The following is a 22,326-nucleotide window of genomic DNA, read 5'->3' on the forward strand; positions in this document are numbered from 1 at the left end:
CTTTGTCTTCTGTAACTCAACATGTGCGATTAGTTCTCATTGTGTGACAGTGTAATCTGCACAGATAATGCTTTTTCCCTTAATGCAGACTCTTTTAAAGTTCTCAGAGACACTGAATGCAGATTTATTTGAATATTCAAAACGTCTATTTGAATTTGAAATGCAAGGAGTTTATTATACAGAGAGTGTGATAACCTTTGCAACACTGCTGGGCTTGCAGTGTACCTTTGTATTGTCTCCTGAGTGCTTTGCGTCTTATTACTAAGACACAGCATATGTGGGCTTGGTTGGCAACTTGATTTAGAAAAACGCTTGGATTTGTCCTCAGCCATTAGAGCATTCTGGCATCAACGTGGCCAGGAGATGCACACAATAAAGATAGTGAGAGGCTATTTTTGGCACCTTAAATGCTAAAATGTAATCTAGCGGGATGTCATCAAATATGACACATGCAAAAATGTGTCCCTTGAACAGAGAGCTCATTAATGGATTCCTCTCAATGTATTCACAATGCCTCCATTTTTTCCTTTTTGCCACACAGCGTGGGCAATCTTTTATGCCTGGATCAGAAACCTGCACGTTTCATTTACTTTAAAAACAACCAAGTGTAGGATGGCTACATCAGCATGCCGGGTTCACAACCAGCAATCTGCATTATTTCAGGTGGATCACACTCATGTACATCCATTTGCCAAAACACTGAAAGTGAGCAAGACTCTGTGAAATGCAGGCAGAAATTTACAGTCCAGAAAACGACCCAGTGGGTGCATTTATTCTTAGCTCATGCATGCAGTAAAGCAGCATTTCTCTTATATTACACTGCTTTAAAAAAAAAGAAGGTACATTTCGTGAATACACGAATACCTGAAGTAGGTAACATTTTTCCCCCAAACAGCAATTTGTTAAGACTGATCATTGCACGACTTGATTCCCGAAAAGCTTTTAACAGATTTTACATGGAATAAATTATAGGAAATGAGAGAATCAGTGCAGGAAATGCACGTACTTTAGTTGACAAGTGACGGAGCTTATCCCTGTGTTTGGTGAAGAATTCCTGGTAAAGCTGTCAGCAGTTGAAATGTGGCGAGGTTTGTTTTGTCCCGTGCTGTCACTATTAAATGTCGCCGAGCCTTATTTAAATGCAGGGATTGTATCTATGTGGGTGAAGTGCCGTGGTAGTGCTATGTGTTCTCAGATAGGGGTTTTTTTTGTTTGTTTTTTTGCTTTTACTGGGTGGGTTACTCTGCTTTGATGCTCACACAAGCTGTTTCTGCTTCATGCAGCTGTAAGCACTGATTACAGCCACCACCGCCGATAGACTTTAACACTTTTTTAGAGCCTTTTTGTTCTGTCTATATCTTGTTTTCGGTCTCTGCATTGGTAATTTCTGATGTTTCCATCCATCACTTTGTTTCAATTTATTCAGATGGCATAGTGAACAAGGACACCTTCAGAAAGTTCAGTCTGTCTGTTGGGCTGTTAAAAATAGGTAATTATTTTCAGTAGATCTCCCAGTGCACCTGTTGAGGAGGTCGCAGCGACTCTTAACAACATGTAAATAGCTTTAGACAAAGTTAGTTCAGCTTAGTACCTACGGTTCAAAAGGGCAATTATTTAGCCAGGCTTTGGCTTTTCACATAGATAACAAAAAAAACAACAAGGTGTAACATGTAGAGTACCGATCTTTAGAGGTCCACTTTAGACAATTGGCCACTTCAGGCTTTAACACATGTGAGTGATATCAATGTTTTCATCTGGTCTGACTCTTCCAAAAAGGTAGGCTAAAGTAAACTCCCTCACACAGAAAACAGTTCGCCTTGAGCTGAGTGATCTAAAGAGGTCGAAGCTCCACAAACACTTGTAGTGTAAAAAACGGTTTTATTACTTGACCAGTGTGGGTCAGTGTGTGGCCCTCGTTGGTATAATCAAAAACTACATCGCAGACACCACTTTAAATACAGTACGTGTTTGAGTGGAGGAAAAAAAATTATCTATCCACCAGACTGCACGTATGCTCTGAAATTTGTCTTGCAATTTTTTTAATTTTTTTTATTGCCGAACATGTACTAAATGTGTCTGCTTTCTAGCATTCTGTGTTTCTGTTGGTTGTGCAAAAATGGGTTGTAGCAGCACAGTGGTGAAGCAGTTAGCACCGTTACCTCACATCAAGAAGGTTTCTGGTTCAAACAACCTCTCTGTGTCTCAATGGGTTTCCTCCCACAATCCAAAAACACACATGTTAGGTTAAGTTGGTCTTTCTGAATTCAAGCCAAGAGTGTGAGGTAGATGAAGTGTGCGAAGGTGACATTTAACCATACAGAGAGCTTTCAGTGGTCAGCAAATAATTACACATTGTTTTGCTTGATGAACCGCACAAGCTGCTGGAAATAAGGAGTTGTGCAGTGTTGTCTTGTGGTATGTGAAGGGCCTTTAAGTGAACTTCCCAGGTGTTTAACGGGTTTAAAGTGAGCCCATAGACTGTATATAAAAGATGGACGGATCTACTGTGGCTAGCAAATTCTCACTGTGAATCTTCAAGATGAGCATTGTAACTACAGCCGCCTTAGGTTTTTGAAACAAAATGTCAAAGAAAACCCGGGAAATGCCATTGTGACCATATTTACAAATTTAGTATCATGTTGTATTCAATGTTTGACTCTCAGGAAAATGTTGATTGATGTCACAGGTTAAGGTACCCAAAGAGCTGTTTTCCTATTGACTTCTATACAACCACCCTTTTTTTTCAAGCAGAGGAGTCTGCCCCTGCTGGTACAGCCGAGCTGAGGAAAAGGTGCGAAAGGTGACCTTCTGCATTCTTATGCTACGCGTCGGGTTATGGATGAAATCCAGTAGAATGAAACTCCCGCGGTAATACACGTTCCAGCCATGTATTCCAGCCCTAACCATAACCTTATCCCTAACCTTAACCAGCAATTTAATGACATTAAATACTGTTTTCCAAAGCGATTTAAGTAAAAGGAACGTACGTTTTACTTAAGATTTTTATATAAAATCTTAATTAGTTTAAAGGACAAGCAACACAATAAGAGTTAAGAGGCAGATAATCATTTCACAAGCTGTAGATTCTACATGTGTAGATTCGATCCAAACGGTTCTCATGTTTCATAATTTTTCCGATCTCATAATATAGGGACGTGTTATTGAAGAGTAATATATCAGCGATTTGTCACCTAGCATAAAATGTTACGCTTTGGGAGTGAGAACGTGTTGGCTGGTGTATATATAAGCACCTATAGCAAACACAAGGTGGGAAAATAGGGCTGTGCAATTAATAGCATGTGGCTTTTGAAGTGATTTTTTTATTTAATTACTTGAATTTAATTATAATTAAAGTTTGAGGAAGTTTGAGGAGTCTCTGAGCAACCATGTTAAATTATTGTAATCTCCTTGTTGACCAAAAAATGTTTTTTTTAATACTTTGAGAAAAAAGAAAAAGATCAAACTTGGTTTTTTTGGCCCCCTACGAGGTAAAACTTCCTTGTAGGGTTTAGAGGAAAGGCAGAAAACAGCTTTAAAAAGCCATAGAGCTACGAGGCAGACATGCCTTGTTTAAAGTCTTCTTATTAAATTGTCTGTGTTTGTCATCTTCCTGCAGTAGTGACTTCAGAAACAGGCTTTACGGAGTTCAGCGATGGGCTCGGTGCTGTTTCTTGTGAGTTGACAGCTCGTAACGATGAGTGACAGGTGTCGGCGTGCGAACTTGTTCAGCTTAGTGTCAGGAGGACGGCAATAAGTGCAGACTTTGTTGACTCGAGGCAAACTGTCTGATTTTGTTGTCTCTCTAGTTTCATCACACATGTACATAACTATTTTATGGACTCGTTTAATAGTCCTGATGAGAAAATGACACTTAACGACAGGGGGTTTACTGTGTGCGAAGGAAACCAGGCAGGTATTTGCGCACCTCTGAACTTGCCGACTGTGCAAGCATGCCTTCCGGGTCCCGGTTGTTTCTCTGTTTTAATACAGACAATGGTAACCAGAGTAAGAGTATTTACCTTCATTCAAACAGGATTCAAATGAGTATCACGCACAGAGCAAATGAATTCAGTTCATCTCTGTACCACACTAAGAAAACCTTTAAAAGTCTGATGTGTTCAGAGGGAAACTGAGAGTATAACTTTTTTTTTCTCAGTGCAGAAATGGCATTTTGGTGTGCAGCTGGGTTTTTTTGTGCACGAATATAATCAGACAATTTCAGGGTCGAATGCACGCAGAATATTGGAGGATCTTCATTGTTTTGCACTTTCCTTGTAAAAAAAAAAAACACACAAAACACAACATTACTTGTCTCTGTTTCAGCAGAGAGAATCTGACTGGTCACCGTTTTCTTCTCGTACACTTTACTGAGCTGCTCTCAAGCTGTTTTGGATTTTAGCTGTCAGATTTATGCTTCCACACATATGCTTGTGCGTTTACCTCTGCCTGAACTCCGAGAGGTCTGAAATGTAAATTTGAATGCCAGAAAAACTGAGCAACACCTCATTTTCAGTCGGGCCATGGCAGCCTCTTCTTCCCTGCAGCCCTTTGGCTCTAACCCCTCATCGCAGCCCATTGAGACACTTCGCCTGGCACCCCCTCCCATCCCCCTCTTGAACATTTTGTCTCCATGGCAATGTTTTGAATGAGATTTAGGGCAGGAAAGGTTGTTGTTGTTGTTGTTTTTTCCCCAAGGGAGCTGAAAAATTAGCAGAACTCTATAGAAACTGCTGTTCTCATGTGTTTAGGCGAGCACTAAGTGGTGCTGATAAATGTCAGTAAAATGTATGCAAACAGGAGGTGCTGTAAAGCATTCAGAATAATAAGCATTTTCATTTTCTGTCCTAATAATTCGTGCTGACCAGATTAGCCATTCTTAGAAAGCAATTGAAAATGAGCCTTTGGTGTTTCTCTTTTGCAGTCACCTCTTTGGAGCTTATTACTGGCCAGTATGGGGAAATGCTCAAGATCCCGTGCAACAGTGGAGCCATAAAGGCAGAAGACATCGCCATCACTAAATGGAAATATGTAAGTCACACTGGAGGTCAGTTGTTCTCAAAATGGCGAAGTAGGTCTAATGCCCACTTACTGTGTCTGAAGTCGAACCACGCCCAGTCTGAGTGCATTAGACCATGCATCTGTCCCTCCATATGACACTGCATGAACAGTGCATGCTTTTATTGTGAACACGAAGCCAGTGCCATATGCGAGCGACACATAACAAGCGCACTCTGCTCTCCAGGACAAAGGGGATGGAGTTCCAGGATACCTGCTGGTCAAGCAGAAAAACCAGAATGTCTCAATCAGCGCCACTGATGAATACAAGGTCCGTGTGAGCATGGACGAAAACTCCAGCCTGCTGATCTCTGCCGCCAAGCTCAGCGACCAGCGGACTTTCACTTGCATGGTGGTGACCGGCGGAGACGTGTTTGAATACCCAGTTAATGTCCTAATTCACAGTGAGTCTGAATTAGCTGAAAAAGTGTCGAAATGCCCTCGTTCAAGTGCTGTGACTGACACAAGCAACATCCAGCCTTTCCATTCATACTGTTTTTTTCCCTCAACTACAGAGTTGCCGGCAAAGTTGGAGATTTCTGATAAAGCAGAGGAGCTAGAGATTGGAAGACTTACTAAGGTGGAGTTTTAATGATAAACATTTTAATGCCTACATTATTTTAAACAATGAGTCATGAAGGGAAATCCCTTACTTGAGCTAACGTGTCTTGAGGCCTAACAGAGACCGTGCCTGTTACTGTAGTAATGACTTCTTTGAAGTGATTCTCATGAATTAGTAAAGAGTAGAAATCTCGCTTGTGCTACAATTAAAAGACCCAAAGGATTTGAGGGGCTTTATAAATGCTTTAGGCATTTCATGGTCTATTGCATGGAAAACTGTTTAGTCCTCAAATACCAGAGTGGCATTAACAAAAAGCTAATTTGCTCATATGTTTGGTCATTTAAAAATAGTCATGAAATGCATTTTTTTATTCATCCTCTGAGTGCTTTTCTTGCCTGTTTCTCACTTTTTTTCTCTTTTTTTGCTTTGCAGCTTGGAAAATGTGTTGCAAAAGATGCCAACCCACCTGCAAATATCACATGGTTCAAGAACAATAAACCTCTGGAGGCTGATGGGAAAGGTGAGCATTCACCATCCCTTTTGTTGTCTTTGAGTTCTAAAAAAAAATTTGACATTTATAAATATTGCATACACAGATGGTTTTATTCTGTCTGACAGGGACAGTTGCTGTAAATTATTCTGCTGTGATGAATTGCGCTGCACTCTCATGACGGCGCGCCTGTGTGCAGTGTTTTGGTCATTGCACATTTTTTTCCTTGTTAGAGTTTTCGGACAGTGCTTGTTTGTTTTCTGTCTAGGGATTTCCATCAAAGCTTCTGTTGAGGTAGAGTCTGGTACCGGCCTCTCGACCACTACCTCCATACTCGAGTATTCTGCAATGAAGGAAGACACAGGCGCCAAGTTCGAATGCCGTGCTGACAGTCTACCGCTGGAATCCTCTTCCATGAACTTTACTATTACCTGTGAGTCACTGAGCATACTTTGTCTAAAACCTTTTATTTTGCTTTTGTTTTTTTATCTGTAAATTCAAAGAAAGGGTTTAAAATGCAAGATGATCATCGTGAAATCTCTGAAAGTTTACACTCTGTCTAAACTACATGCCATATCCTGAAAACGACACCCACTCAAACACCCACAATATTCTACTTCAGCTTGAAAGTCTCAGTAATCCACTTGTAGCAGGACAAAACTATAAAATGTGCCCATATCGGAGGATTGTTTTAGCACCTCATTTGTAATTAATTATTGCAAAAATATTTGTAGCAAGCTGCTGTAGCCAAGGCACAACGTAATAATGCTGCTTATAACTCTGTGAATTATCCACAGTATACTGTAACACAAACTATATACAGTCAAAATGCTGGACCTGAACTTACAACAGGGACCTTCACTCTATGCAAAGTAAGCAGAGCCATGAAAATTCTCCCCTCTGCTGTGGTTGGGAATTAATGACCAGCCATGGCCAGGTAAGCAGCAGAAAAAGATTTGGGATGCATACAGTTCTGTCCAGACTCGTGCTGCCCCCCATTATTCTATATTTTGCTTACAAGCAGTCAGACTATCTTGTAAGTTTTAAAAGTGGTGTTGAGCAATAGTTTTCAAGGCTTTCTGAAGTTTTGGGGGGGTTTTTTGGACATGGGCTGCTTGTTCACTCGTGTCCACATGTAGCATTATTGTGCCAACAAAGCAATACCCAGAGAGCTACTAGCCAGAAACTTGGTATATAACGGCTTGGTGTGCAGTGTGTCCTAAGTGACAGCAAAATGAGAGGTAGCAGGCATAAAAAACTATCTATCTATAACTCTCTATAGCAGATGAACAGTGTGTCAGTCATGCCTTTAAGAAACAGGAAAGTATGTGAGACCAAACAGATGTCTGGCTCTTCGGTCAAGTCATTCTTAAGGAAGGGAAACAGAGAGAAAAGGCTGAGGTTTGCAGAATTAAAGAAGAAGACTGAAATCAGTGGCAACAGATCTAATGAAGCGATTTAAAATGTTTGGTTCAAATCATTGTCAGTGTGTACAGAGGAGATCAGGAGCCATCTGTAAAACACAGTGGATCTCAAACACAATGCCAATGCAGTAAAACCGTACCTGGATAGAAAAAAAACACACACTATCCATCATGGATTGGCCTCCCCAGAGTCCCCGGACTTCAACATCATTGAAGCAGTGTTGGATCATCTTGACAGAGAATGGAACAAAAGGCGACCAAGATCCAAAGAAAACCTTTGAATGTCATTCATGAGCTATTCCTGAAGACTATTTAAAGAAATTAGAAGAAAGCTTACCTAAGAGACTTCAGGCTGTGTTGAAGAATAAAGGTGGCTATAGCAATTGGTGACTTTTAAGCTCATTAGTATTGTACAAACTCTGTTTTTGGCTTAAGTACTGCTTTTCTATTCAGTTTTGCAAGTTTCAATAAATCACTGCCCCTATTTGCCATTTTTCTAGCAGAACACAAAGAAAGGTGGACCTTTGCTCAGTACTGTGATTTGGTGCAAACTTGAAGGAAGGCGCTGTGTGAATGTATATAAAGTTTTAAAGAGGACATACAACCAGGCGTTTTTTTTCTCTGGCTACACTGTTTTGTTTCAGGTGGTTCTGTTCAAGATTCTTCTCACTGACGTCTGTTTCCTCCACCGCGATGAGAATTACAAACATGTTTTATTCACATTTTTTAAGTATTGACACAAATGAATCAGTGATGCTGTTTTCTTTTCTAAGCATCAATAATTAAAGTATGTTTCTGTTGATGAAATTTTGCTTTTTGGTGAGAAAACAGCTTATTTAATATGGCATGACAAGAATTTCAAAATGGAGTGAAAGAGAATAAAAGTCTCCCTTTTTAATTGAAGTCAAGCTTCTTGCACATCACACGTGTAACACAGCAGCAGCTCGTGATCCACGAGAAGACCAAGAGACATTTTACAACTGTAATCAGACGGTGCATGTGGTTTTTGCGAGTGCATTAACATTTTTTTTTCTATAATTCTCTCGCTTCCAGTCGAGACAGACATGGGTAACGGCACCTTTTGATGGTGAAAGTTGAAAAATGAGGTGTGGATTCTGAGATTTATACCGAGTGCAGCATTAAATATTGAAGTTGCCTGCTCAACACGGCCCAGAGTAGAACTTATCAGTGCTGGAACACTTTCTTTCAAGAAATTCTTGAAAGAGTTTGCCTTAGATGGAGCAGAAACATTGAGCTTTGAAAGGATTGTTTGGTTGAGTGCCTCAGATTATGACTGCAATTCAACCACCTCCTCTGCTGCATTTTGAAGTTGGTCATAACCAATACTGAGCCTCAAAGTTAGAGCTCTCTGTAGCGTGCTGACACAGTGGATGAGTGCAGTCCCCATTGCATTCAGCCGGTTGGGGAGCACGCTCCACTTGTTACACCCTCCACCCTCGCCCTTCTGACTTTCTTGCTCCTGTTTTCTGCACAGACTCCACGGAGAACATCATGCTTGAGGTCAGTCCTCAGAAAGAGCTTAAAGAGGGAGACAACTTGACTTTGAAGTGTGTGGCAGATGGTAACCCAGCTCCTACCAGCTTTAACTTTCACCTTAAGGTATCTCATTAAAAGCTTTGAAATTCCTTCTGTTCATCCAAACTAGTGCTTACTTCATCTAAAATGTATTTATTCAGTCTTTTATCCTCAGCAACGTAAATGAAATGCTGCTGTTTTCACTGTTTTTGCAGGGGGAGCTGGTGACAGTGGAAAACACGGATACCTACACCATCGCGAATGTCTCACGCATCGCCACCGGTGAATACAAATGCTCCCTAATTGATGACACGTCCATGGAAGCGACCAGGAACATCACCGTCACCTGTAAGAAGACAAAAATAATAATTTCTCTAGAAGTAGAAATTACTGCAATTTTACCCCACACATCTGCATCTGTATCCGAATAATTTCCTTTTCTCCCTGCAGTCTTATCTGTTACGAAAAGCCTTTTCTAGAGAAAAGTCCTAATATCTCTCTTTGCAAGACTGTCTTCTTCTGATTTGGGGAGAAATTGTTGTGTCAGCCGCACTGCTTCTAATAAGCTGCATCTGCAGGGCTGTGAGCCAAGTGCAGAGTTATATGGTTAACAACAGAAATGTTTTGATCCTTAACAGGCCTCTGAACCATCTTTCCGCCATCCTCTCCTCTTTTCAGACCTAGACATCAATTTAAGCCCCTCTGGGAATATCGTCAAGCTCGCTGGCGATGCCTTGAATCTGAGTCTTCAGATTGATTCTTCCGGAAAGGCAGAGGTCTCCTGGACAAAGGTAGAAGCGATCTTTTATATAACAAAGCTCCAATCATTCGGGTTTGTGCTTGTTATTGACAGTGCCGATATTCTCTTGATTTATTTCAGAATAATACTAAACTGGACAAACAGCCCGACTTTACCAAGCTCGGTTACTCGGACTCTGGTCGCTATGAGTGGACGGTGACAGTTGGACACATCACCCGGACAGCTTCTTTTGATCTTACTGTCGAAGGTAAGGGTTTGAAGAAAACTCTTATGCAGGGAGAGAAAACTGGTACCACTCTGTCTCATATTTTAAGTTTGTTAAGTTCTGCAGCCAACAGGCAGTTTGTGAAGGTTAAGAATGGATGAAACAGCCTGACTTTGTCTAAGGGTAAAAAATATCAGCTTAAAGCTAACGCATTAATTAAATTTGCGTTGTTGTTTTTTAATTCATATAAAAATCAGTGGTTAAAAAAAGTTATTTTAACGGTTTGATCAGACTCCAGATGGTTACTCGCAGCCACATCTTGTTTTTACACTTTATTTTCTGTACAAATTTTGAAAAATAAACAAGACAGCGCATGCTAATTGCTGATTTTTGGAGGCACTAGTGGGATTATTTTCCTTTGGACTGGCTCGCTGATTTTCTTTACTTCTAGTTTTCAGCCAAATGGCTAATGACTCTAGACTCATAGGGACATGAGAGTGGTATTCATCTTCTCATCTAACTCTTGGCATGACAGCGAATATAAAAGGATTTCTCTAAAAAAATTCCTTTCCTCAGTGAATCAGATTAAACCACGATAAATCGAGCTTTATAACACGTGTTCCCTTACAGGTCCTGCAGTTATAAAGAGCCTGTTCAAAAATCGCAGTAATGACGGCCAACATAAAGTCTTGACTTGTGAGGCTGAAGGCTCTCCAAAGCCAGCTGTTTCCTGGAGCATTAATGGCACTCTGGTATGTACCCTTTACATGCTTGGAAGTTTACCTATTATCAGAATTGCAGGAAATTTATCCTTGGATAATTGTTGCAGTTTCTGAAGGTCATATCCATTAATTCTTCCTAACAGTACATAAAAGATTTGTTTTATGTGTTCACTCCTCCTGTGCTGGCACAAAAAAAGAAATCCTCAGAAAAAAACACTGTGTCAGACTTAAAGAGCCATGAAAGGAAAACCACTGTATTAATAGAAAACATGCATTAGCACCACGCTTACAGTTGTGTGAAGTCTTCAGTTTATTGTCACATCAGAACAAACTACAAGTGGTTTTTTTCCGAGATAAATGCAGGCAGTTATTGCTTCTGTTATGGCGAAGATTGCTCTGTGGCTGGTGATGACATACATCTTAGAGGCTTCACAAGATTCTGTGAATTTGAACACAGCTAAAAGCAGGTCCTTCGGGATCGATGTATACCGTTAACAAAATCAAATCTTGTGAAATGGTGAAAATATCAATGTACCTTCTGGTACTCAAGGTAAACTTGTTTATGGAATCTACACCAGGGTCATGAGGGAGATGTGTTTGTTTTTACACAGTGCGAGCATAGCTGCTGTCAGCACATTGCAAATTCAGGGATTCTTTTTAGTAGAAAACCAAACATTTTGCTTGTTGGGTGGCTACAAGTCATTCTTGAGAGTGTTCTTGACTTGTTTATGAAGTTGTTAAAGCTTTTTTTAAACAAGGAGAGACTTTGCATTCATCCACTTTAGTTATCTTCTGAGCTTCTGAGAAGGAATCCATAATTCCTTCTTGTTTTAAGAAGCCGACTGTTGAGTTTGCCACTTGTGAAGTTTTTGCTATCGCTCTGATAGGTATATTTTGGGGTTTTTTCATCTCTTTGGACAACATTTAGAGACTGCCAGTGGAAACTTGCAACACTTGGAATTATCCCCAGATCTTTCATCTGCTTAATTTGTCATGAATAACAAGGGAACGGGTCTCATTTGGCTGTGAAACTGCTCATCATTCAATTGTCCAATTACTTTTGAGTCTGAAAGTGGGTGCCTGTCTGAATCTGGCATATCCATGGTGAACTCCACCACAAATAATAAAACTACCATATAAGAAATAAGATAATTAGCTAATTTAAATGCCTGTACAGACTATTCCCCAAAAACATCAACTTGTTTTGTTTGTTTAATTTCATATGATTATAAGTTTAATACTGAAATCTGGCAAGTGGACAAGTTCTTATATAGCGCTTTCCTACTCTACCTGAGCACTCAAAGTGCTTTTCTATTAAACATTCACATGGATGGATGCATCAGAGAGCAACTTGGGGTTAGTATTTTGCCCAAGGATACTTGGCCAGGGCCAGCCAGGGATCGAACCACCAACCTTCCAATTAGTAGATGACCACAGTAATAACAGCAGTGAAGATGAGTATTGTATCTGTACCTGTATATGAAACTGCTACAGTTTTAGTGACGTCTAATTTCAGTCACAGGACAACAGAATTCATCATCGTTGTCATCCAGGGTAGTTGGAAACCAGTCATGACCAGGCGATTTCTCAGTGGCAGCTTACGGAGAAAGTTTCCCCCCATGTGCTTGTTAACGCGCCTGTTTTCAGTCGCAGTTGGGTGTAGCAATTTATTTGTTAAAATAACAAGATGGGTATCGGCTTTAACAAATGACCTCCACACCCCGCCCTCCTCCACCTCGAGACACTCTTGAGACTGCAGTGAGGTTTTCGAGCCATATAAAATCATTCAGAATGCTTTGAGTGTTTCTGTCCCGTTTTCCCTTGAAAGCATTACTCCTTTGTTGGTGAATCAATACTGGTTGTCATAGAAATTCATCCTCACAGTGGTTCTCCTATATAAGATGGCAACAGGTTAGTCCTGCAGTAACTATTTCATTGACATCTTTAGATTACAGCGTCTGAATGTCCTCTACAAAGTAGCCAATAGATGGTTTATATGGAGAAATTAGGTCCACTTTCGGCTTCATTAAGAGCCTGATAGGGAGCAGATGGTTGTGAATATGAAATAAAAAGACAAATAGAGTTGCATGGGTTTAAAACATAGTGGCATTTGTCTTACAGCAAACCTCAGTGTATCACCAGCAGAAATGTGAAGGTGTGGCTAAACAGAGGCTGTGTGCTTAAGCCTCCTACTATTGTCTTTGTCCAGAGACAGCTCTTGCTTTTCTTTACTTTTTCCCTTTTTGCTCCACAGTGAATGAATACCCCCTGTTTTGTGCATGGCAGTTTGCACTGTTAGTATTTTCCCCAGCTGTCACACTTGTGAACTTATCTGGTCCAGGCGGTTGTGGTCAGTGTTTCGAAAGAGTACATTTCTTCATTTTCCCCAAGGCTCAAACACAGTATTTTCCAGCAGCCTGTCACGAGAACAAAAATTGTCTGTTTTTTAAATGGAGCCTCTTTTTTTCTTCTTCTTTGTTTCCACAGTCTACCTGTGTGCGCACTGATAGCAGAGTCACTCAGTGAAGCGGTGTGAATTACACATAAACCTGGGGGTGTGCGCAGGATGGTTGCAGTTCTTCTCAGCCCTTTCAGTCATTGTGTAACCACGAGAGGAGCCTTAAAATCTTTAATTTACTCCAAAAAAAATACACAGAAGTCTTTCAGGAAATAAAAATGCATTTTGAAAGTAACACATTTCAGCAATTTAACCCCCCTCCCCCCCATTCAGAAAAATGCGAAGACTTGAATATGGGATCAGTAATAAGTATTTACAAAAATGCAACATCCTTTTGTATATGCAGAGGATGTGAAAAGGGTGTTGGCAGTTTGTCTTTGTGTCTGGGGTTTTCCTCTGAGACTCAGGAGTCTATATCCCAGAGGCACACACGCTGTTTCTTTGTCATGCAAGGGCTGACTCACTTATTGGTCCAACATCGCCCCCTCATGGTGCAAATCTTCTTCAAATCATCTGGATCAGATGTGCAAATATTAACATTTGTTTCTTCTCTCTCTCTCTCTCTCTCTCTCTCTCTCTCTCTCTCTCTCTCTCTCCCTCTCTCGTTATTCAGCTTGGTGAAAGTCCTTTCATCAATGGCAAGATTACACACAAGATCAAAGTTGTGCCCTCTGCAAATCTAACTGTCCACTGTACAGTGACCAATAGGCTTGGCTTTGATTCCAGAGCTATAAATGTGTCCTCTTGTAAGTACAAAGTCATAATTTGGTCCTTTTACCTCCTTCGGCTTCATTTTTCTTTCATGAAGTCACTAATCTGCCTTCCTAAGTGTTTTCCTACTGTTCTTACTAACTCTTTCCATCTGCATGTTAACTTGACATCATGTTTACATGCCTTGACAAAACGACAATATTGTAGCAGGTATGTACACCAGGGTAAATCCACCCAATTTGGGATTTTTTGTAGAGTGTGTGGAGTCATGTCGTTGCACACCAATTTGGTGGCCATAAGGGCAATTATTTAAAATCAATTGTTATTTTAGGATTTATAGTCCACTGATGAGTAAGCAGGAAAAAAACACTGTTAAATACAGGATGTATCAAACATACACAAACACTAATAGTTCTTTCAAGAACTTCATGTAATGGTGGTAGTTGTCTATTAAAGTCCAGCCTTTTTACTCTCACCATCACTGTCAAACTGTAATTAGTGCATGCACTTAGCACTTAGTCCACACTCTTGTCTGACGGTGTCCAAGTGTGTTTATATCACCATTTGTTCTCTCTTGCCTACTCATTCCTGTGTGTTTGGGATGGCATTTCCACATCGTTCTTTTCTCTCTCCCCCCCCCCTCGCTCAGTGGGTGTATGTTGGGATGCTGGATTTAATCTGTTCCCTCTTGGAACCTTTTGCATGCAAAGTCGAGTAGATGTAGAGTAGTAATTTTTCAAGCTTGTTTTTTTGTTTTGTTTTTTTTCCCCCTTCATTTCGGTTGGACGTTAATGTTATTTCATATCTGATTTCAGTAATTGAGGAGGTGAGAATGGATAAACAAGGTAAGTTGGCGCGGTCTTCCTTCTTGTAAAGAAACAGTAGAAAGTGGGTTGACAAAAGTCTATGGGGGAATCAAATGTTGCTCACTAAAAGAAGACTCTTTATCAAATATTTATCTTTAGCGTCACCTTGGACTGTAGAGCAGTAAAAACAATGTTTAGACAGTGCGCTTCTTTTAAATAAATATAGTTATGAAGCAGTAGGAGGAATGGAGCTACCAGCATCCTGACAAGATGCCAACATTGTTCATAGTCCCATTGACGAGATTAAAGTGGGGACTGCTCCCATTAACATTCAAATCAATGAGTCATAATCATGCACAGTGCGGATGTGTCCATTCATCAATGCATTTAATGCACACGAGAGTATTTTTTTATTCTGTCCAGGCTGGAGCAGCATACAGAAACATGACACTCACGCCTCTGATATTTCTGTTTTGTCTTTCTTTACAGATCAGTCGGAAGACAGTGACCAAACCAGATTGGTGGTTGGTGTTATAGTGGGTCTCCTCATCGCCACTTTGGTTATAGGACTGGCATACTGGGTTTACTCGAAGAAATCCAAGTAAGAAGCACATTTAAACAAATGCTGCTACATAACAGTGTTTATAAAATTCACCAGTAACCCAACAAGATAAAATGAACATCTTTGTAGACACAATTTTACCTCCATCTGGATCTCCTCATTAATTAGGCAGTGTCTATATTCATGCATTGTGGTTATTCTGATTTGCTAAAACGTCCTTTTCTATTTCCAGTCAAACATATTTTATTTAGATTCATTTTAGCCTAAAAACAATCTTTACATGCAGGTTTGTGTAGTATTCATGTAGCAGAAAGCAATTATGCGCATAACATGATAAAGCTGTGTGTTACATATGCACTCATCGACTTGTTAGGTACACCTTACTAGTACTGGACACCCTCCCCTGCCTTCAGAACTGCCTTAATTCTTAACAGGGTGCTGGAAACATTCCTCTGAGATTTTAGTCCATATCGACATGACAGCACCATGCAGTTGCTGCCAAGGTGTGCCAAGAAAAATATCTCCCACATCATTAACCCTCCACCAGCAGCCTGAGCCATTGATACAGGGCAGGATGAATCCATGCTCTGGTGTTATTTATGCCAAATTCACACCGTAACCATCTGAATGACGCGGCAAGAATTGAGACTCATCAGAGGAGGAAACATTTTTTCCAATCTTCTGTGTGTTGTTTTCCAATTTTGGTGAGAGTTTACAAACTATAGCCTCAGGTTCCTGATCTTAGCTGACAGGAATGGCATCCAGCGTGGTCTTCTGCTGCTGTTGCCCATCTGCTTCTACATTAGGCATTTTGTTAATTGAGAGATGCTCTCCTGCATGCCTTGGTTGTAAGAACTGGTTATTTGAGTTACTGTTGTCTTCTTATCAGCTCGAAGTAGCCTGACCATTTTCCTCTGACCTCTGGCATCACCAGGGCGTGCACATAACTGGAGATTTTTTTTTTTCAAATTTGGGAAAACCTTAGCAAATCAGCAGTTTGTGAAATCAGACCATCTGGCATCAACAACCGAGCCACAAGCAAAGTCCCTTTTAAATCACCTTCCCTATTCTGATGCCCAGTTTGGACTTCAGCAGCCATGTCTACATGCCTAAATACATAGACTTGCTGCCATGTGATTGGTTGATTAAACATTTGTATTAACAAGAAACTGAACAGGCATACCTAATGTAGCTTCTGATATGAACTCCTCTTGCCAACAACATGTATAATTCAAAAAGCAGTTCTCCATAGCTGGAATAACACTGTTTGGCATGAGGTTTTTTAGTCTATAAACAAATGGATATTTGATTAAATGCTTTGTTTTAAAATATGAGCTATGGACCATATGAGGACACTAAAATAAAAGCAATTAACTCAAAATTCAATTTTCATCCAAGACCAGTTAATAGAAGCTGTAATTTATTCAGCTGTTGATGTACTTGAGTAAATTTTCCAATTATCTATAAAGAAAACTGATGTCGCTCTCAGATCTGTGCAGTAAATATAAAGTTGGACTTAACATTAACACTCAAAACAGACGGAAACAAGTGGCTAATGTGGAAATGTAGTTTACAAGCCAGACGAGGTTTGAGACTATTGAGTCATCGGAGCGTTGTCGGCTTTCACGCACCAGGCGCCTCAGCACTCAGCGACCACACTGAGTAGCTGTGGTTTCTAAATGCTTCCACTTTGCAATAATAACACTTACAGATGATTGTGGAATATCCAGGAGGAAGAAATTTCACAAAGTTGGTGCAACTTGTGTTATACTATTACATAACCACACTGGACTTCAGTGAGATCTTTATAACGAGCTCCTTGAATTCCTTTACAAATATTTATAAAGACATATTGGATAGGTGCTCGGTTTCATATACCTGTGGAACAGAAACACTTGAATTAAAAGATTAGGAGTATTTAAAGGAGCAGTATTTTTGTCCAAATAGAGTTTGGACACAGCCAGACTCGCTGTTTCACTATTCATCCTGTTCTAACCTTGTATACGAGTAGTATTGATCTTCTGATCTCACTTTTGGCTGTTCCTTCAAATGAATTAACAAATTAAAATACATGGTAAAATAAATAAAAAATCATTGCAGTTAATGTAGGCTTTTAAGGACTATTAAGGTCTTGGGTACCTGGGCAGCGCTCCATTTTGCTTGCTTGTTAATCAGTCTTCCATTTGCCAAATTAAGGGAGTTTGCTCTTGATTGATTGTGAACAGTAGTGTAAGTACACAGTAGCTGTAGATGGATAGCTTCCCTTTAGCCTAAGTGGGCAGTTTATACCGTGTATTATTCTGCACACGTGTAGTAAGCAGTCACACCGTCATATCATCATGCAAGGACCGATTAATAAACGACTGTTTTAATCGAAACAGGCAAGGAAGCTGGAAGACCGGTGAGAAGGAGTGCGGGTCTTCCGAGGAGGAGAAAAAGCTGGAGGAGAAAGTGGAGGAAAACAGCCAAAAAGCTGAGGTGTAAAGAAACAGCAACTGTTCTTGAAACGGCGATGCGAAAGGTAGAGCAAAACATTTTCGCCATGCACATAAAGAGATTGACATACAAAAGTTGTACAGAAAAAATTAATAACACATTTTTAATCTTTCCCTTCCAGTGAGAACGTGGAACTTTTGCACATTTCTCTTCACCTCTGTCTTTGGGGAGGGAGGGGGGGGGAAAGAGTGTACACTGGGATGAAGACAGTTTGGATTTGGTTTCAGGGAGAATTTTACTAAAAACAAAAAAAAAAGCATATCCAAACATCTCCCCGAGCCCATCAACCCCTCACTCCCCCCATTACTAAAAAAAAAAAAAAAAAAAAAAAGAATGGATACTGTATGTGATATACATAGCCTGTCTGCACTACTGATACATGTGTAAACCTGTCTACTATTAGGATTCATGTTCGTTAGAATGGAAATTGGAAAGCTGAGAAAATGCAAAATCACTACTAGACCAGTTGCCTTTGATGTAAGGATGTGTAGGCCTGCGTTAGTCTGTGTTCGACTTTTTCGGCCCTCGGGACATAGCAGGGACCAAGGGACATTACCGCCATAGTTTGTGTTTTTTTGGTTTGTTTTTTTCATTTCACCTCATCACAGTCAAACAACCTCTGCCTTTGACATCGAGGTCATAAATCCATTCACTTCTATCATTATTTCAGTTTGTTCATTCAGGTTACAAAAAAAAAGCTGAGAAATTGATAAAATCCTGAAAGGGCTAAGGGTATTAGCATTAGTTTTAGATGTTGTATATCAGCAAGGACATGATGTTTCACAAAGGTGTTTTTTTAATTATTATTATTATTTGATTGTGTGTAACCAGGGGAGAAAATTGCAGAAACTCGAAACTCGCCAACGTTCTTTACATTTAGCGTAGCCACCTAACGACACAAGCAGGTAGATTATTGGGAGAATGTATAGCACAGTTTAAACCTTTTTTTATTGGCTGTAGTTTGGCTGCACACATAGTTTTTTTTGCATGAAAGCAACTTAAACATGAAGTTCACTTTCATGCTTCTCTTTCAAAAAATAGTAGTAAGGAAAAGGTTGTTTTTATGTAACTCCTCTATAAGTTTGTGCTCCATCAGTGTTGAGGTACGAGTGTTCATTCTGTAGCTGTGGCATACTTCTGTAATCAAAGACACCCAGTGACCGGGATGTTTGTCTTAAAGTAGCCTTTACGATATGTTTGCCTTCTTTTAAAAATCTACCTGTAACAGCTTAAGTTTGTGATGTGCACTAGGGTTCATGTTTCATGTCGAGTTTGTGTAGAATACGATGGAATACCTGCAGCTGTACATGTCACGGTTTTGGTCCCTCAAGAGCATTTAATGAATTTGAAAAAGCAACGAGGCCAGGATGTAGTTGTGACGTACGTGATTTTACTTTTCCTTTTTGCTATTTATATTGTACAAGACTAAAATATCCTGGTAGGCTCATTCAATAATGGTCACATAACTCATGTCTCGGATTTAAACCACTGATAAATTGCTTGCAGACTCTACAAAAAATGTCATTAAGTTCTGAGTCATCAGTAGTTTGCTCTGTGTCTGGTTGAATAATATATTCAGCATGTGAGAATCTCAGACCTCCAAGCTGCTGTTTGTTGCCTACCTTGTGCAAAACCATCTGATTGGAAGAATGACCAAAGAAAGTGAACATTGCCATGCAAGTATTGTAAATATCTGATGTTTGTTTTTGTACTTTTGTTTAAAATAAAGTGTACATTTGGAACAGTTATGTCCACTCAATGTTAATTATGTTGTTATCATTTTTCTCATTTTTTTCATCTGGTCATCTTTTGAAATAAAAATAAACACGGTTCGGTCTTTCTTTTTCATTTCACTTGCACGCATACGCAGAAAAATGACGGCACAGAGTTAATGTACAGTGACTGATTGTGTGATAACAAATCTGTCAATACTGCAGAAAATATGCAGAAAACAAGGAAAGTGATGAGTTTTGAGAAACAGTTAATGAGACTCAGTCTTGAAATTTGAAAAATATTCCTGCATTAGACATACAAAATTACAAAACCTGACCTTTTGTTGTTATTACCGGTGGAAACTATTGTAAATATATTCAGTCCTTTCATCTGTTTTTTTTTTTTTTTTAGAGGAAGGCAGGATTTAGCCCTGTTTCCATGAATTATTCAAAAAAAAAAAACAGTTAAAATATTTGGCCACAAAACTTAGCAGAATTTTGGATTTGATTCAAAACCCATCTGAGATTTTGCCAAGGGCAGGATCTACAAAGACATTATTACTACAGCATATTTTAGTCTGCAGTATCAGGTTTCCATCTCCTTCCAGAAATTGACTTTGACATTTTGGAGTAGGTGTTGTGTCAGGATGAATATGGATGAACAGGTACAGTGGCATGAAAAAGGTATTGAACCCCATCCCAATTTTTTGGTGTATGTGTGTTTGTGTGTGTATCTCTTACTAAACTGTGTCAGATCTTAGGGATGACTGTCTTGCTGCATAATGCAGCTGAACCTGAGCTCCAGCTCACACCGGTGACCTGATGTTCTCCTTCAGGATTTTCTGTCAGACGCTGGAATTAATGTTTCTCTCAACTGTGGCAAGCTGCCCCGACCTTGAAGCAGCAAAGCTGTCCCACAGCATTACTCTGCCACCTCCATGCATGACTGAAAGTATAATGATCGTTTTGTTGTGTTCTCTATTTAGTTTGTCAGCTCTAATGATCCCCTGTCTCCAGTCACTTAAGCATTCTCCCAAAAGGTTTTAGGTATATTAAAGTGTGCTGTGGCAAAATCCAGATGAAGCTTAATCTTCCTCTGGGTTGGCAGTGACTTGCTTTGGCACACTCCCATGGAGGCCATTTTTGCCCAATGTCTTTCAGACAGTAGAATATTGAACTTTATTGATGAGAGAAAGGCCTGAAGTTCCTCTGGTCTTCTGGGAATTCCTGTCACCCCAGTGCTGTTTGGCAAAACCTGAGAGGATAGCAACTACTAGGAAGGCTCGCTGCTGTTGCGAGGCTTCTGCATTTGAAGATGGGGTCTCTAATCTGATTAGTCTCAGAGATGCAGAAACTTATTTATTAACCTCTCCTTTTTTGACATTATGATCTACTAGTTAGATCTTTTGGTAAACTTCATGCTACCAGAAAGTCCTAATTTGATTGGTAAATTCTATTTACCAGGTGTCAGTTTGTGTAGCTGATACTATATTTTAGATTTTTGGTAACCAAGAGGATATATGCTTTTTTGTCTTTTACATATTTTATTAGATAAGCTTTGTTGCTTCAGCAGTTATTGCTTGGGTTTCATAAACTGAAGTTTATTTTATTTTATTTTTTTTAATCAGACAGTTTAGGATGAGATGCATTCAAATAAAGAATACATGGAGAGGGCTTGAATATTTCTTCGCTATTCAGTTTTGAGATCCCTTTTTTCTTCCATGTCAAAGTGAAATATTGCACTTTTCGCTTCACTGCATTTATTTCAAAGCTCCTAACATGTACCTCTGGCCTACACTTCATACGCACAACCTATGAAGAGCACATGAAACAGGGTGTTGTGGAGTAAACTGCACAAGTAGATGTACAAGGTTTCAACAGGGGGAGGACACACAGAGGCAGAGTAAAACCCAAATCTGTAATCCAGACAGGCAGAGGTCATACAAGTGTGATCAGTCAGCAAGAGTAAACTAAACCAGGAGGGCACAGGCAAAAGACAGTCCATAAAACAGCCCAAAAAGTCACACACACACAAGGAAGTCAACAATTAAACACAAAGGTCGCGAGAAAATTCCAGGAAGACTTGACTGAACAAGAAAATCTGGCAACTTGAACGTGAGCAACTGCAGGTGTATACGCACACACTGAGTGTGACTAATACAACACAGGTGAGGTTGACCATATGGACCATACAATTATTAAAGGGTTAATAATAATACACAAAGAACAATAATTACAAAATAAAACAGGAAATGATTTATCATAAACCTAAACACAACAACATATAGCCTAATGGCATGTCAAATCTCTCAGTAAAGTGGACTGAAGCTTAACATTAATATCACTCTGAAAGGGGTGGGTTAGCATAAGATCTTTATTCTCTATAATATTCAGATCAGTATATTTATTAATGTGTGCTGTGCTTCTACTGATGTCTGTGTGGGTTTTACTATTGCACTTTAGTTAAGTTGTATGTTTAGCTTCAATAAACAGAAGGGAATGAATCTGCAATTGGAGTGAGCCATCAAAGCCTGCGAGGACAGGGCCCCAGCCATGCAGGCAAAGACACATTTTATATGCCAATAACTGAAGAATGTTTACTTTAAATGTGATTTTTCATACACTCTGAGGCAAGTTTATTTCTTAAATAATCACTGTCATTCACTGGTTCATTCACTAAGACAGCAGCACAAATCACATATGATTAGTCATTCTTCTCCTTTGCAGCACTATCTCATTCTTAACTTGCTCGGAATACAGGCAACATAACAACCAACATTAACATTTGCTGCCACCATGTGGTCAAAGATTTAACTGCAGTGGGTAG

At 39.7% G+C, this 22,326-nt stretch overlaps 1 protein-coding gene across 2 annotated transcripts in view; it reads left to right on the forward strand.

Moving 5' to 3' along the window:
- The window catches only part of LOC116335954 (CD166 antigen homolog), a 45,772-nt gene extending 26,241 nt beyond the window's left edge, over nucleotides 1-19,531 (forward strand). Inside the window, exons 2-16 of one of the 2 annotated variants that reach the window (XM_031759744.2) lie at nucleotides 4,922-5,028; nucleotides 5,243-5,459; nucleotides 5,571-5,635; nucleotides 6,050-6,137; nucleotides 6,376-6,540; nucleotides 9,027-9,151; nucleotides 9,283-9,415; nucleotides 9,746-9,858; nucleotides 9,948-10,074; nucleotides 10,663-10,784; nucleotides 13,826-13,958; nucleotides 14,739-14,768; nucleotides 15,219-15,330; nucleotides 17,673-17,812; nucleotides 17,909-19,531. In XM_031759744.2, coding sequence (XP_031615604.2) covers nucleotides 4,922-5,028; nucleotides 5,243-5,459; nucleotides 5,571-5,635; nucleotides 6,050-6,137; nucleotides 6,376-6,540; nucleotides 9,027-9,151; nucleotides 9,283-9,415; nucleotides 9,746-9,858; nucleotides 9,948-10,074; nucleotides 10,663-10,784; nucleotides 13,826-13,958; nucleotides 14,739-14,768; nucleotides 15,219-15,330; nucleotides 17,673-17,775 — 1,640 coding nt within the window. In that variant the 3' untranslated portion in view covers nucleotides 17,776-17,812; nucleotides 17,909-19,531. The remainder of the gene's footprint in view (nucleotides 1-4,921; nucleotides 5,029-5,242; nucleotides 5,460-5,570; nucleotides 5,636-6,049; nucleotides 6,138-6,375; nucleotides 6,541-9,026; nucleotides 9,152-9,282; nucleotides 9,416-9,745; nucleotides 9,859-9,947; nucleotides 10,075-10,662; nucleotides 10,785-13,825; nucleotides 13,959-14,738; nucleotides 14,769-15,218; nucleotides 15,331-17,672; nucleotides 17,813-17,908) is intronic. The other variant, XM_031759752.2, reaches the window with a different exon arrangement.
- Nucleotides 19,532-22,326: the final 2,795 nt, after the last annotated feature.

The sequence above is a fragment of the Oreochromis aureus genome, linkage group 14 (assembly GCF_013358895.1).
Source record: "Oreochromis aureus strain Israel breed Guangdong linkage group 14, ZZ_aureus, whole genome shotgun sequence".
In the NCBI taxonomy this organism is placed as follows: Eukaryota; Metazoa; Chordata; class Actinopteri; order Cichliformes; family Cichlidae; genus Oreochromis; species Oreochromis aureus.